The sequence below is a fragment of the Aotus nancymaae genome, unplaced genomic scaffold, assembly GCF_030222135.1.
Source record: "Aotus nancymaae isolate 86718 unplaced genomic scaffold, 86718_ANA_hifiasm-v0.15.2.pri h1tg000108l, whole genome shotgun sequence".
Lineage (NCBI taxonomy): Eukaryota > Metazoa > Chordata > Mammalia > Primates > Aotidae > Aotus > Aotus nancymaae.
The window spans coordinates 549,726-565,867 of NW_026988523.1; the positions used below are offsets into that span (position 1 = coordinate 549,726).

The 16,142-nt window shown below is 38.7% G+C and overlaps 1 protein-coding gene across 4 annotated transcripts in view; it reads left to right on the plus strand.

Annotated features, from left to right (window-relative positions):
• Window positions 1–16,142, plus strand: part of MAEL (maelstrom spermatogenic transposon silencer) — an 86,725-nt gene that overhangs the window by 38,324 nt on the left and 32,259 nt on the right. For 2 of the 4 annotated variants that reach the window (XM_012444570.2, XM_012444568.2), the window contains 4 exons: window positions 4,138–4,200; window positions 5,741–5,873; window positions 8,998–9,073; window positions 9,601–10,936. In XM_012444570.2, coding sequence (XP_012299993.1) covers window positions 4,138–4,200; window positions 5,741–5,873; window positions 8,998–9,073; window positions 9,601–9,788 — 460 coding nt within the window. In that variant the 3' untranslated portion in view covers window positions 9,789–10,936. Of the gene's footprint in view, window positions 1–4,137; window positions 4,201–5,740; window positions 5,874–8,997; window positions 9,074–9,600; window positions 10,937–16,142 lie in introns of those variants that run through there. The other 2 variants (XM_012444571.2, XM_012444569.1) reach the window with 1 other exon arrangement.

Here is a 16,142-nt window from a genome sequence, read left to right on the forward strand (position 1 = left end):
CAATACAGAAAGACAAGTCTTCTGCCTTAATATACCTCACAGCATGTAGATGAGATTACTCTGACGAACAGCAGAAAGAGAAGAGGACTCCGTGCAAGCCCTGACAAGCTCTGACAAGTTAAAATGTGGGCAGAGGCTTTTTGAAGTCTCAGTATCTCTCAGCCTATAAGTGTTGCTATTTTACACAAATCATCATAGCCATCATCAGTGTTGATGAGGGTTGAAGAGATGAGAAAAACTGGGATTCTGGATGTAATAATTTCATAAATCCTCTTGAAGTAATTGGTCTTCTTTGCCACTAAAAGTACTCTGCCTTTCTACACACTCTTCTGTAAGCTGTTAGGGCTGTTAGTTTGCTTTTGTTCCCTGGATTATCTCATTCTTCTGGGTTGTGAGTTGTGGTCTCCCTATTTTGTTCTTTTTCACGTTGCAGGCTTTTCTTGAATGTCTGATTATCCTTGATTGCGCTCATATTTAGAAATGAGGCTATAAAGCTGAGTAAGTGTTCCATATTGTTCAGTGGGGATTGTTAACTGATGAGGCTTTCCTGTAAAGAAAGCAGACAAGAGAGATAGATGTTAAGTTGGAGGCAAAATCCTAAATGCTAGAATATGAAAGGCTTTGCTTTAGGGTACGAGCATCCACTCTTGCTGCCTGATTTTCCAAGAACAGTTTAATTTTTTGCATGGGGGGTCAGGGAAGTAGACTATTCTTTTTACAGAAGCTCGTCTTTGTGTCTTCTTTTTCTGCTCTGTGAGTAGAGACATGTTCATAAGTCCAGAGCCTCTCCTGAATTCTGATCGGCAGACCTTCTGCTGTATCCTCTTCTGTGAGCACTGAAGACTGTGACTTCTGTCCAGCTTCACCAGTTACCATTTTTTTCCCCACAGATTTGTTAAACTGTCTTCTATGGAGGCCTCTTTCTGCGTTTTTCCTTTATTGTGGACATATACCATTTTTATTCTTTGGCTGTCATCTTCATAGGGTCTTGGGAGCAAGAAGAGATAAATTTGTGCATGTGTTTAATTCACCATCTTGAACCAGAACCCCCAGCAATAGTAGTATCAAGAGATGCAGTTTTGCCTGTAATCCCAGCACTTTAAGGAGGCCAACACAGGCAGATCACCTGAGGTCAGGAGTTCGAGACCAGCCTGACCAATATGGAGAAACCCCGTCTCTACTGAAAATACAAAATTAGCCGGGTGTGGTGGCATATGCCTGTAATCCCAGCTACTCAGAAGGCTGAGGCAGGAGAATCGCTTGAACCCAGGAGGCAGAGGTTGTAGTGGACCAAGATGGCGCCATTGCACTCCAGTCTGGGCAACAGAGCAAAACTTTACCTCAAAAAAGAGATACAGTTGTATACTTTATCACTTTAGAATAGTTTTTCTTAGTCCAATTTAATGAGCTTTTGCTATTTAGCAGGATTTGAGCTGCTCTTGTACGTAAGGCACTTGTATGGGAAAATTTCTTTGGGAAATGTGGGAAAGAGTGACACAATTGTCCTTGGCCTCAGAATCTCCTGCTCAATAAGACTCTAGTGTGAAAACACTAGTCATGTCTCGTAAATTCTGGTAGAATTTCAAAAGAGTTTCAAAAAATATGAAAAATCAGATGTGGAAGATGTCACTTAAGTGTTGTGAGGGTTTTAAAAACTACTAAATACTATATGGAATAAGTGTTTTATTTGTTTCTTCTGTGAAGATAGAATTTCTTAGAGCAGAGATTTGGGTTGAAGCGGGGACCTTTCCAATTAAAAAATGGCCTAAATAGTGACTCAGAGAAATGAAAGCCAGCTGGGCACGGTGGCTCATGCCTGTAGTCCCAGCACTATGGAGGCCAAGGTGGGTGGATCACTTGAGGTCAGCAGTTCAAGGCCAGCCTGGCCAACATGGTAAAACCTTTGTCTCTACTAAAAATACAAAAATTAGCCAGGCATGGTGGCATGCATTTATAAATCAGCTGCTCAGGAGGCTGAGGCAGGAGAATTGCTTGAACCCAGGAGGTGGAGGTTGCAGTGAGCCAAGATCACATCACTGCACTCCAGCCTGGGCAGCAGAGTGAGACTCTGTCTCAAAACAAAACAAAACAAAATGAAAAACAGAAATGAAAGCCAAGAGACTGTTTAAAAAAAACCAGTAAATCAGTTTGACTGCAGCATATATGTAACTATAGGATGACAATGGTCCATAAGAGCAGGTGAAGGCAAGGTTATCCTTGAAAAGAAGAACCTTAATGCTGAAATAGAAAAGGAGGTCATAGGGACCTTTTGAGATAAAGAGGGAAAGAGTGTAAGGTATTTGTGCTGCACATCATTTGAGTGAGGAAGATTATCTTGCAGTCTTGGGAGGAGGCTGTGAGTTTAGCTTAACGAAGTATACAAAGCTGTTCTGATTTTTGACACATTTGTACAATGAACCTTCCTTTACTAGAAAATAAGCTCATATTTTTAGGGAGATTGGTGGAATAATTTTGAGGAAGAGGATTAAGACGTATAAGTATAAAAATGACATTGTTCTCATTTTTAATGGCAGAACCATAGATTTGGAGGCTTTTTTCTTCTGGGATCAGATTTTTATAAGGTTTGTTTTGTTTGTTTGTTTTAATCCTGGAGTATATTACTAGTTTTTCAGTTTTCTTCATTTCAAATCTGATCTCCAATGGAAAGTGTATATATGACATAACGGTTAAACTCTTAGGGTTTATTAAGTTGTGGATGAGGAACAAAACTAGCTGGGAAGTAAAAATTACATGAGAATTCTGTGTGGTTGTCTAAAAGCTTAGGCTTAGGGTTGTTGTTGTTTGTGGTAGTGGTGGTGGTTTGAGACTAAGTCTCACTTTGTCTCCCAGACTGGAGTGCAATGACTTGATCTTGGCTCACTGCAGCCTCCACCTCTCTGGTTTAAGTGGTTCTCCTGCTTCAGCCTCTCAAGTAGCTGGGATTACAGGCATGCACCACCACACCTGGCTAATTTTTATATTTTTAGTAGAGACGGAGTTTCACCATGCTGGCCAGGCTGGTCGTGAACTCCTAACCTCAAGTGATCCACCCGCCTTGGCCTCCCAAAGTGCTGGGGATTACAGGCATGAGCCACCATGCCCAGCCAGTTTAGGGTTTTTTGTTTTCTTAAGTTTTAATTTTTGTTGGTACATAGTATGTATATATAACTTAGCTTTTGTTTTAACCTACGTCTTCACGTTAACAGTTTTGTGAACCACTGCATTTATTGGATCACTTTTCTTTGGAAAAACAGTGGGAAATTCATTATTTTTAAGTAGTCTTCCATTCGTCCATGCATGAAATAACTTTCGTGCAGTTGAAATAATGGACTTTTTACACTTACACTGTTTAGTATGTTTGTAATTTTAAACGAAGTCTTTTTGCTGAGTTTAGGTAAGCTTTGTATTGTGCAAGTAGAGCTGCTCTGAGTCTTAATAGACTGTACTTATTGGAAAGATATATACACAAGTTTATAGCATCTTTTGTCATGAAAGTGTGCTGTGTCAGCGCTTGTGACCTTGTATTGATTTATACAGATTATTTCGGTCATTTTCTCACCAACATCACCTCCTGAGATCTCCGTTGAAACACCACCTTCTCAGTGATGCGTTTCATTGATTGATAGTTTATTTAAAATGTTACCCCTCCCTAATATTTTATGTCATTTTCTTTTTTCTCCTTAGAACTTTCTCAGTTTTCTAATTTACTATGTATTATGCTTGTATATCTTTCTTGATCTGTCTTTCCGACTAGAAAGTAAGTTTCATATGGACAATAATTTCTATTTTTCCAATGCTGTATTACTAGTGTTTACTACAAGGCCTGGCAAATAGTGTACATTGAATAAATGTTTGTTGAATGACTGCGTGTCACCAGTGTGCCAGAAGAACTCATTTTATTTCAAGATAAAATTTGACTGTATGGTTATGAATTTTTATTAAGTAGTAGTGTCATGAATTTTTATCAGAGAAGGTAGCATTAAAATCTGTTTTTTAAAAATCTTTATGTTAAATTTGAAGTTTTAATCTTTGAGTAAGCTCATTTTTTTAATGATTTCAGATAGGAATCTGGCATGTAAAAACCTTTAAGCAGTGCCACTTCAGTTAGGATATTAAAGTCCATTTTTTTTTGTACAGGTGCAAGTGGCATGAAGAAAATGATATTCTCTTCTGTGCTTTAGCTGTTTGCAAGAAGATTGCGTAAGTTGGGGAAAGGAGTTTCTTCATGATACTGTATTCTGATTAAATTATTTTGTGCTGTTTTGCTTGCTGTTGCTTTGGCAGCCGGGGTAAATCTGTTTCCACAATGCTCTTTTAAAACAAAGGTGGTCAAATCAAAACTACAGTAGGATATTATCTCACGCTGGTTTGAAATGGCTTATATCTAAAGGATATGCAATAACAGATGCTGGTGAGGATTTGGAGAAAAGGGAACCCTCATACACTGCTGGTGGGATGTAAGTTAATACAACCACTATGGGGAACAGTTTGGAGATTCTCCAGAAAACTAAAAATAGAGCTACCATATGATCCAGCACTTCCACTGCTGGGTATATCCCCTAAAGAAAGGAAATATATCGAAAAAATATCTACACTCCCATGTTTGTTGCAGCATTGTTCACAATAGCCAAGATTTGGAAGCAACCTAAGTATCCATCAGCAGATGAATGGATAAGGAAAATGTGGTACTTGTGCATAATAGAGTACTATTCAGCCATAAAAAAGAAAGAGATTCAGTCATTTGCAACAACATAGATGGAACTAGAGGTCATTATGTTAAGTGAAATAAGCCAGGCCACAGGAAGATAAATGTCACATGTTCTCATTTATTTGTGGAATCTAAAAATCAAAACAATTAAATTCATGGAGATAGAGAGTAGAAGGATGATTACTAGAGGCTGGAAGGGTACTAGAGGGGTGAGGGGAAAGTGGGGATTGTTAATTGGTACAAAAAAATAGTTTGAATGACTGAATAAGGCCTGTAGAGTGACAATGGTCAATAATAATTTAATTGTACATTTGAAAATAACTAAAAGAGTATCATTGGATTGTTTATAATACAAAGGATAAATACTTGAAGGGACAAATATACCATCTTCCATGATGTGATTACTACATATTGCATGCTTGTATCAAAACTTCTTACGTACCCCATAAATATATATACCTACTACGTACCAATAAAAAAAATAAAAATGAATGTGGTTTTGTACATCATACTACTTTTATTTTCTGTTCACGTCACCTGTCCTGAGCAATATGGGCGAACCTTCAGAACCACTTCGTGCTTCCTTGTTGGGGTGCTCTAACACGTAGACCTTTGTTCTCGTTTTGTAGTGAAAGTACCTGGAGCCCCAGATATCTGGGTGCTCTGGTAGCCCAGCAGGTGATATTGATTCAGAGGATAAATTATGATTTATGGTTGTAGTCTTATTTCTGCTGCTGCCCTCTCCTTGCCTTAAATATTTGGGAATCGTAGTGATCTTTACCTTCATTCCCATACCTTTAAAATAAAATTAAAATTTTATCTGGTAATCTGAAGGTTGCTTACCAGTAATAACCTGTTGTATTATGTGTATTGCTGTTTATTTAGATGAGTTCTCTGAATCTCCAAATTTATTTTTTCCCAGTTTATAACAGTATCTCAGATGCTTTCTTGTTGTTAGGGATTTTAAAATACAAATACTTTTAGAATGAATTAAATTAGATTCTGACAGTGAGATTTTTCTTTCTTTTAAAGGTACTGCATCAGTAATTCTCTGGGTACTCTCTTTGGAATCCAGCTCACAGAGGCTCATGTACCACTACAAGATTATCAGGCCAGCAATACCGTGACACCCAAAATGGTTGTACTGGATGCAGGGCGTTACCAGGTAAGGAACTGACTTCTAAGAGCTACTGGTCTCTCTAGCTGTTCTACTCAATGTGATTCTGGCCAACAGCAGCAAAAGATCAAGGCTGTGTTTGGTTCTTTCCTTCCCCTTAAATGTTATTTTGAAGTCCTTCATGGAATGTCAAACAGTCCCTAACCCAGTTGTGTCTTGCATAAAATTCTTTTTTTTCTGGTATATTTCCTACTAATTTAACAAAGTTTTAAGAAAGTTAAAACCAGTATTTAGTCTTTATGTAAAACATTTCCAAAGATTTATTCCAAAAATTAAATATCTGAATGTAGGTCATATAAATATTCTAAACATCTACTTCAAAAATGTTGAAGACCTGATTTAGGATTTAATTAAAAGCTATCTAATTTCTCTACCACCTTCCTTCCCTCCCTGCTGTTTACTTATTAGTAGGCCTCTACACCAATAAGTGCATAGCACTTAAGAGTATGGGCTCTAGGGTCAAAATTCCTGAATGTTATTTTAGGTTCTGCTACATACAAGCTTTGTGTTTTTTTGCAAGATACTTGAACTTTCTGTACTAATTTTTTATGTATTAAACAAGAACAATAATAGGGGCTAGTATTTATTAGGACTAAATGCAGCAATATATAACAGTGCCAAGGCCTCCATGCCTTAGAACTTAATAGATAATAAATAATATTGATATTTTAAAATAGTTAAACATTTGGTGAAAAGGAAACTCACGAAATGGAATGAACTACTGACACATAGAACTAGATTCATCCTAGTTAATTATGCTGAACAAAAGAAGCAGTCTCCAAAATTATATACTTTATAATATACTGTATGATTCCATTCATATGACATTTTTCGAAGACAAAACTGTAACAATGAAGAACAGGTTAGTGGTTCCCAGGGGTTAGGGGTGGGGACAGGGTGTCTGTAAAGGAGTTGAGCATGAGGGAGGTTTTTGAGGTAATAGAATGGCTCTGTATCCTGATTGTGGTGTATACACAACTCTGTACATAGGTTAAACTTCATAGATGTGCATACAAAAAATAACCTTTTTACTGTATGATAATTTAAAAATAAAAACAGAAGGACTCCAGAGCTCTCCATATATATTCTGGGCAAGACCCTCTGTGTTCTCCCTTTTAACCTTTTGCCCAGTGGTTCTCAACTCCATTTTGTGTCCTTCATGGGACATCTGACAATGCCTGGGACATTTTTGGTTGTCACATCTAGGGAGGGGATGCCCCTGGCATTTAGTGGATAAAGACCAGTAATGCTATTAAACATTCTGTATGTACAGGACAGCTTTCCACAGCAAAGCATTTTCAGCCTAAAATATCATTAGTGCCCAGGTTGAGAAACCCTGCCTTAGCCTCATCACCACCATCTTGTGGACATCATCAGAATTAATCTCAACAGTATGCTTTTTCACTGTTTACATCAGTTACTACGGGAAGCCTAGGGACTCAGATTCTTTCTCATCTCCCAGACTCATCTTATTTGGCTGATCCTATTTCCCAGCCCTTCCCAACTGCTGAGAAACCTTCCTGTGGGTTTTCTCAGCCTTAGTTATCAGCAAAATTTCAGATATCTTTATCATCTTTGGGGGAAAATCTATTTACCTTCTTGGTTCTAACTAAAACTGACACTCCTCTAAGGACACTGCTTTTCTATTACCCCTTTCAAACGGTGACATCTTTTTCTTCTTCATTTGTCATGGGCCTAAACTTGAAGTAGTTGTCCTTGATTGTGGCTTCCAGACTTCTTTATACAGTCTCCCCAGAACTCCTAGGCTTTGAATTTCCTGCCTTCCAGGATGTAGTACCTGATGGCCCTTTTGGAGTCAGTAGACTCCTGAGTTGGTTCCTCTTGTTCTTAGAGCAACACTGATCCAGAAAACTGGTTTTCACATCAGACTTATTTATTTCAATTTCCCTACACGTAATCCTTCCAGCTGCCTAACTTCTCAGTTCTTTGATTTCCTCTCCTTCAATAATCTTGTCTTCTACCAAACAATCATATCCGGGATCCAATGGTACCTCCTTCATAATCTTGATTTCAAACATTCCCCTCTCAGACTACCACCATCTTCTAGTACCCCGGTGCCAACAATTATTTAGTCTCTACTGGGATATGCAATTCATTTATGCCTCCACTGTTTTACACTCGCTTACAGGGCCACTTCATTGCACAACTCCGGGGCACCATTCACACTAGTAATGCTGTAGCCTTATGTCTCCTCCTTTACCACCTTTGTCTCTACCCTTTACCTTCTTCCTTCCCAACTCAGATTCCTTGGCCTGTGTTTTCCATTGCCTTGCATGCGCTTGTCAACTACATTGGCCCTCTTTTTTCCATCATACTTGACAGATACTAACCCCGATTACATCTAACTCTTCACGTACTCTCCTGCTAGGCCTATGAAGCTAAATGCAGCTAGAAAGGAATGATCTTACTGATTATTTAGCTGACTAATCTTACTGAATATTTAGCACCACCAACTTCAAGGGACCTTTAGTGTTGCTTGGCAGATATTCATTTCTCTAGTCTGATTAATTTCCTAATCTCCTAGGCAGTTATTTCTCATCACCTTTTTCCTTCAAATTTCATCACCTCTTCCCTCACCCTTGCTCTAGCTGATGCCTTTGCCTTCTATTTCTCTGAGAAAATAGAAGCAACTGGGAGAGATTTTCTGCATATTCCTACCACTCATCTACCTGCATCTACCATATCCTCTGCTTTACTCCTGTTTTAATGAATGAATTTTCTGTGTTACTATCTAAAACCAATGTGTCTACTTACATATTAAATTTCCTTCCCTTACCACTCAAGAACATGGCTTCAGTAATTTTCCCCTCCTGTATCATCAGGGTTTCACTCTGTTCTAATGCATTATCAGCAAACATGCTATAATCTCACTTAAAAAAAAAAGGCAAACCCTTTTTTACCCTGTAATTCCTAATCTCCCCCCAGAGTCTATCCTATTTTCTCCTTCTCTATGCAGCAAAAATTGATCAGACATTGGAAAAGTATTTGAGTATTAGTTTAGATTTTTAAAGAATAATTTGAAATTGAAGACCATCCAATAATTGATAAGAAGTAAACAAATTTCCCCCTGGTATTTTCCTGTTACTTACAGAAGCTAAGGGTTGGGAGTCCAGGATTCTCTCATTTCAGCTCTTCTAATCAGGAACAAAGATCAAACACATCCATTGGTAAGCACTTTATATTTTACAAAAACGCACCTAAAGGAGGTTAGCGCCTAACACTAAGATCCCAGGGTGTGGTATTTAAACAGTGATTTCTAAATTAGCTTTGGGATATAAGGAGCTTGTTGAATTGGGGGTTTTATTTGGCATTAGCACCTTACACAATTTAGATATGTACATTTTGGCGTCACTTTGATACGTTGTAACTTATTCCTCTGAATTTGTTCAGGACTTTAAAAGAAAATCTGTTTTTTTTTTTTGTAATAGCAACAGCTTTATAGTTTTGATTTTAATAATATTTTTTGGTAGGTGAGAAACTTCAAAAGCTAATGACACAAAATTTCAAGTAGTACCTAAAGAACTTCAACTGAAAATTTCCTGGGCTAAAAACAAAAACATTTTTTTATTTTTGATCCATTGAATTATGACTTAGTGAAAGGCCTACAGTAGGATAAGTCAGTTAATTGAGGCATCTCTTTATTAAGAAATTACAAAATTACTATATTTCTTTTCTCATATTTTCAATATCCTAGGTGATGACCCATCTAGGGTGAACATTTCTGGCCAAAACAGCAGTGTTCGGGGAAGAGGGATTACCCGCTTACTAGAGAGCATTTCCAATTCCTCCAGCAATATCCACAGATTCTCCAACTGTGAGACTTCACTCTCACCTTACATGTCCCAAAAAGATGGATACAAATCTTTCTCTTCCTTATCTTAATGATGGTACTTTTTTCAATTTCTGAAAAAAATTATAGGCCCAACTTCCCTTCTGACTACAGTCATATTAAACAGATCACATCAATGATAAATGTCACTACTATAAAAACTACTTAATTTGTAAGGAAATTGTTTCGTAGATTTAAAAAAAAATGGTGGTTGGAGAGCATCTTGGCATTTTTGCTTTTTTTCTTGAGGGATTGTTCTTCCTGACTGTATAATGGGTGTATCATTAAAGTTTGGAGTCCTGTGTGCACAAAACTGACATTTTCAGAGTTGTACTTTTGGGAATCTTATAAATTGATAATTCTTTTCCCTGATAGTAAAGGTATAGAATATCTGTTATGTAAGGTTCTAAAATAATGTTAATCTATTTCTTCCTGCCAATGAAATGAGAACCTTACACTGGAGACCTGCAGTAGGCTAAGGTGTGAGGATCACTTGAGTCTGGGAGGTTGAGGCTACAATGAGCTGAGATTGCACCACTGCACTCCAGCCTGGGTGACAGAGTGAGTCTGTGTTAAAAAAAAAAAAAAAAAATGGTTGAAATTAAAGTAATTTTGCTGATAATGAACCGTAAGTTGTAGGGGGCATGGTATAAGGGTTCAGGAATTGGCAAGGAGAAGGGGCTGCAGCAGAGTTGTACAGAACCTTAGGGAGATTTGGGTGTGGGAGATGAGCAGTGACCTAGGAGTCTAGTGATTCTTGTGGTAACTGATATAAACAAGGATAAAGGACAGAAGGAAGTTGGTCCTGGTGGAGTCAAAGCACATAATGATGTTAAGGTTTTGATTGTTAGCAGACAAGGAGTGAATTTCTGTGACTATTCACTCGTGACGACGGGGTTAAAAAGGATATGGAGTTGTTCTCCTAGGAACAGTACACTAGTTCAAGTAGACCTCTGTTGAGGGAGGGGTCATCACTCTAAGCATGTCTGCCTCATTTTAACCCCCGTAGATGGACTGAAGGAATTTTAAGGAAGCTGAGAAATTGGGTATGGACGGCCTGGGAGTTGGGGGTAGGTTCAAATAGCAGCACTGCTACCATTTGTCTGAGCCTAGGACCAGCAGCAGAGAGCCTGAGACTGAGACTTCTACCTCTCAGGGATGTGAAATAGTATCAGGTTGGTGGCAAGCCTTGGACACTGTCAGAAACAGGTAACATTCCTCTTGGTTTTTTTTTTTTTAAGACGGAGTCTTGCTCTGTCACCCAAGCTGGAATGCAGATGCACGATCTCAGCTCACTGCAACCTCTGCCTCCTGGGTTCAAGCGATTCTCCTGCCTCTCCGGAGTAGCTGGGACTACAGGTGTGCACCACCACACCCAGCTAATTTTTGTATTTTTAGTAGAGATGGGGTTTCACCATGTTGGCCAGGATGGTCTCGATCTCTTGACCTCGTGAACAATCCTCTCTTAATAAATGTTTGCCCATTTTACTTTCCCAAGATTCCTACAGATTAAAATCAAGCAGTAAGCTCATTAAACAAAGCCTAAAAGAAGGTGACACAGTGTGAGAGTACAATCAGCAAGTAATAGTTACCCACACAAGAACTGCAGATAGTGAAATTGTCAGATGTAGAAAATAAAAGAGCTATGCATGAATTGTTTACATAAAAGACTCATTCACAAAGAAGAGCAAGCAGGTGTATTTGAAGAACAAGAAACAAAAGGAACTTCCAGAAATAAATTAGAATTGTTGAAGTAAAAAAAGGCAAATTAATCACAACCGAAAGAAAATTACTGCGTTGGAAGATAGTTCTGAAGAAATGTAGAAAAAAGAGACGATGGAAGAGAAAAGAAAGATGATAAGAGATACGGAGGAAAAATATGAGGTCTAAAAATAGAGAGATGGATGAGAGGTTATATTTAAAGAGATAATGGCTGAAAACTTTAAGAAATAATGAAAAACATGAATCCTTGAGATAAATATAAAAACCTATCCCAGGCTGGGTGCGGTGGTTCATGCCTGTAATTCCAGCACTTTGGGAGGCTGAGGCGGGCAGATCACAAGGTCAGGAGATCGAGACCATCCTGGCCAACATGGTGAAACCCCATCTCTACTAAAAATACAAAAAAAAAAAAAAAATAGGCTGAGGTGGGAGTTTGGCATGTGCCTGTAGTCCCAGCTACTCAAGAGGCTGAGGCAGGGGAATCGCTTGAACCCGGGCGGCAGAGGATGCTGTGAGCCGAGATCATGCCACTGCACTACAGCCTGGGTGACAGAGCAAGACTCTGTCTCAAAAAAACAAAACAAAAAAAACCTATCCCAAAGATATTGAAGAGAAAATCCATTAACACCAGAGTAGACTTCAAAAGCAGCCAGAGAAAAATATCACTTACAAAGGGGCAATGACAGAAAACTTCTGGCAGCAGCAAAGGCAGTCAGGAGATATGAAATAGTATCTCCAAAATGTTGAGAGAAAAGAATTACCAAACTAGAATTAGGTACCCAGTAAACTATCTTTGAAAACAGAGGACCAAATAAATACATTTATAGATTTAAAAACCTATTGCCACCAATTGAACTATAATAACTTCTGAAATAAAATTATCCTAGAAGGACGTCTGAAATTGCATGATGAGATAGGAAGGATATAAAATGGCAAACATTTAGGAGGCTGAGGTAGGCGGATTATGAGGTTAAGAGTTCAAGACCAGTCTGGCCAATATGGTGAAACCCCGTCTCTACTAAAAATACAAAAATAAAAAAAAAACATAGCTGGGTGTGGTGGCACGTGCCTGTAGTCCCAGCTACTCGGGAGACAGAGCCAAGAGAATTGCTTGAACCTGGGAGGCAGAGGTTGCAGTGAGCCAAGATTACACCACTGCTCTCCACCCTGGGTGACAGAGCAAGACTCCATCTAAAAAAATTAAAAATGGCAAACGTGCAAATACAGACAAATATTGTCTGTACAATATTGAAACAATAGTTTAAAATATTCTAAAGAATAAAATGCCAAAGCCACACAGTTTAACAGCTGAATTCTAAACTTTCAAGGAATATATGGTTTTAATATATTAAAAAAGTCACATCCAAGTTGAGTTTCTTTAGGAGAGCAAGATGATTTAGCATTCAAAAATCTGTAAATGTCATTGACCATATTAATAGATTCAAGGAAGAAAAGTGGTGCTCACCTGTAGTCTCAGCTACTCAGGAGGTGTGCTTGACCCCAGGAGTCTGAGTCTAGTCTGGGCAACATAGTAAGATCCTCATTAATAATAAAGAGAAATTTTAAGAGAGGCTTTTTGGTGACTTGGGCAGAAATAGCGAAATACAGAGTTTTCTTTCTCTCAAATTAGGGTATCTTAATCTTTAAGACACTTTCTACTAGTTGATTTGGGAAGAGCTACAGTTAATGAGTTAATGAGTTGCCTGAGACTTTTCCTGTTTTAGAAAATAACAGTGGAAGAGTTCCGTGTGCTTTCTCAGTAAATCAGATGTCTTTATCAGCTGCTGAGCTGAAACTCTGTGTCCTTACTTAGCTTTAAAAAGAAAAAAGAAACTTTCAATCCAGTCCTAGTTGGATGCCACCTTGGGGTTTTATTCACCCACCACATCACAGTTTGAGGAATTGGAAAAGTTCATTTCACTCTTTGAGACGACAGACAAGGATGAAAATTTAAATAAATTTGGCTTCCCAGGAGCTAAGAATCAAATCTGCCAGCAGAGTCCAAAGAGCATACACCATTTGCACTAGACTTTGCTAAAAATAACACGCATTTTCTGTCTCACGCTGGCGTACAATGGTGTTAAACACAGCTACTTTAACATCAGAACAGGTCACAAAGGAGGGTGATGAGTGTTTAAAAAGGCTTTAACTAGTAATATTAAACTCTTGACTTTTACCAAACGCTAGCAGCGCTTTTATGGAACTTTACAAATTTTCTGGCACCTGCTTTTAACCAAAAAACCTGTTGGAGGCTAAAGCACTGCTGAGCATGACCTGAACTTGGAGATTGGGGCATTCATTCCAGTTCCATTGAAGCATATTTAAACAAAATGCAAACTTAAACTTGTACCTAAATTTCCACCAGCCCCGACTTTCTAGCCAACCCTGGAAGACAATCTTATCTCTGCCTCTCTTAGGACACTAAACACTTTCCATTTTATAATAAGAAGTGTATATATGTTTTGTCTCCCCAACTGAAGACAAAAAGACATTCTTTTATACTAATATCACAATTCCTATTTGTAATAGGCACTGTATGTAGCTCAAATTCAAAAGTTACAAAGAATAAACAGTAATCCCCAGGCATGACACCATTGTCCCCATGTACTTAATTCCTTTCCCCAGGAAACCAATGTGGCCAGTTTCTTGGGTATTTTTCCAAAGTATTATACACCTATAGAACTGTAACAATCAGGCATACAGTCATATATTCTTTATTCCCTCTTTGAAATAATGGAAATGGTTATGTGGGGTGGGGGGAATATCTCTCCTTCTACACATCTTAGGTTCATGGATGAGACCCTGTAACAGAAACAGATTAACAAAAGAAAAGCATATACATTTATAAGTTCTATATGATGTGAGAGCCTTGATAAGGAAATAAAGACTCAAATAAATAATTAAACCTGAGTGTTTTATTGTGGATTTGATAAAGAATAGATAGTCATTGAGAAATATGATAGGGTGAATTGGTATGACCTAATGGTAATGAACTGGGAGAAATTTAGTGAGACCTGCCTGTTCATACTCTTTTTGGCATCTCTTGATCTTCAGAGATAAGGACGTTCCTTTCCCTTTCCTCCAGGTACAGGAAGGGCACCTCTCACATGAGAGGTCTTATGACTTACTTCAGGGGAAGGTCAGATTGACAAGTTATGTCACCACTCTTCCTCATTGTTGCTGTCATCTACTCCAGCAGATCACTCCCAACTCATTCTTTGATTATTTTAACTCTGGGCTCTGTCACACTCTCCAGGACTACTTCTGCCTTAATTCTTGGAGAGTTCAGTCTCCATGAGATGATCTTCTCAAATCCAGATGTCACGGTTCTTTGACTTCCTCTCCTCAGGGCTTTGCCCTTCACCCTGCTTCTGCTGTCCACTTTCTTAGACATATGCCAATAACACAACTCCGTACCTTCCATTTCAATATTATACTCTGCTCACCACGTCCATTTTTTAGCTCATACATTTTGGCCCCCCAAGTTAAATAATCCTCCTACTTTTGAACTTGTAGTTTCAACGGGACCTACAACCCATTAATTTAATCACATTTTCCCCTGTGTCATACAATGCTTTTGTTCACACTTTGACCCTTACCATATTCAAAGTCCATAGTCAAGTGTACGATCACTCCCTGGTATACATTCCCACTTCCCTTACTAAACAATTGTGTGGCACAATCTAAAGTCTTGCTAAACACAACTCTCTGCCTCCTTCACACCAACACCTACACATCTGAATAAAGCTGAAGAAAAGCACACTGTCACGCTATCTGGTTTCACTGTGAATCCATGACCACCACTCTCAAGGGGGCCCTCAACACTGCTGCATCTGCCTCATCCACTGCCTCTCAAGTCGTGCTTTTCTTTTCCTAGTCCACTCACTCGCTGACTCGTCTTTTAGATGACTCTTTCATACCTTCTCCTCTTTCCTTAAAATGCCAACATCTCCTTCCCATCCTCTTTTAGCTTCACACGTCACTCAGGAAGAATTATTCAGAAGAGAACTTCTATAAGCTCAGCCACTGACATCTGTCCATACGCTGTGCCCTCCACTCCATCCTCAACCCTGCCTGTTAGAATGAATAACTTGTTGGTTCTCCTCTTAAGGCCAATAACTCTCCTCTTCTCTAAATCTTATCCCAGACTCACAGTGTTGAACCAGCAATTCTCCCCTCTTTGGCATCATTAATGGTTCCCTCCCAATTGGATCATTCCCATCACCGTACAATTAATTCTCCCATTAAAAATAAAAACAATCCTTGAGCCCTCTCTGTCTACTGCTTCATTATTGGCTCCCTTTTAGAGCAAAGCTTCTCAAAATAATTATCTTTTCTTCCTGTCCTCAATTTCTCTCCTCCCATTGTCTCTTGAACTCAATCAGGCATTTGTCCATGTCACTCAACTAATTATGCTTAACAAGGCCACCAGTGACTTCCACATTGCTAAATCAAATGGTCCAAGTCTCAGTCCTCAACTTAATTGACCCTAGAAGCAATGTTTTGTGGACACAGTTGAGACAGTTTCTTCACTTGGCTTCTAGGACCACACATTCCCTTGGCTCTCTCTTGTCTTACTGGTTGCTCCTCAGCCTCAGCTGTTCTTTCATTATCTTCCTTCCTCAAAGTTTTATACTTCCCCAAAGCTCAGCTTCCAGATATCCCAGTTTCACACTCCTTGCTGT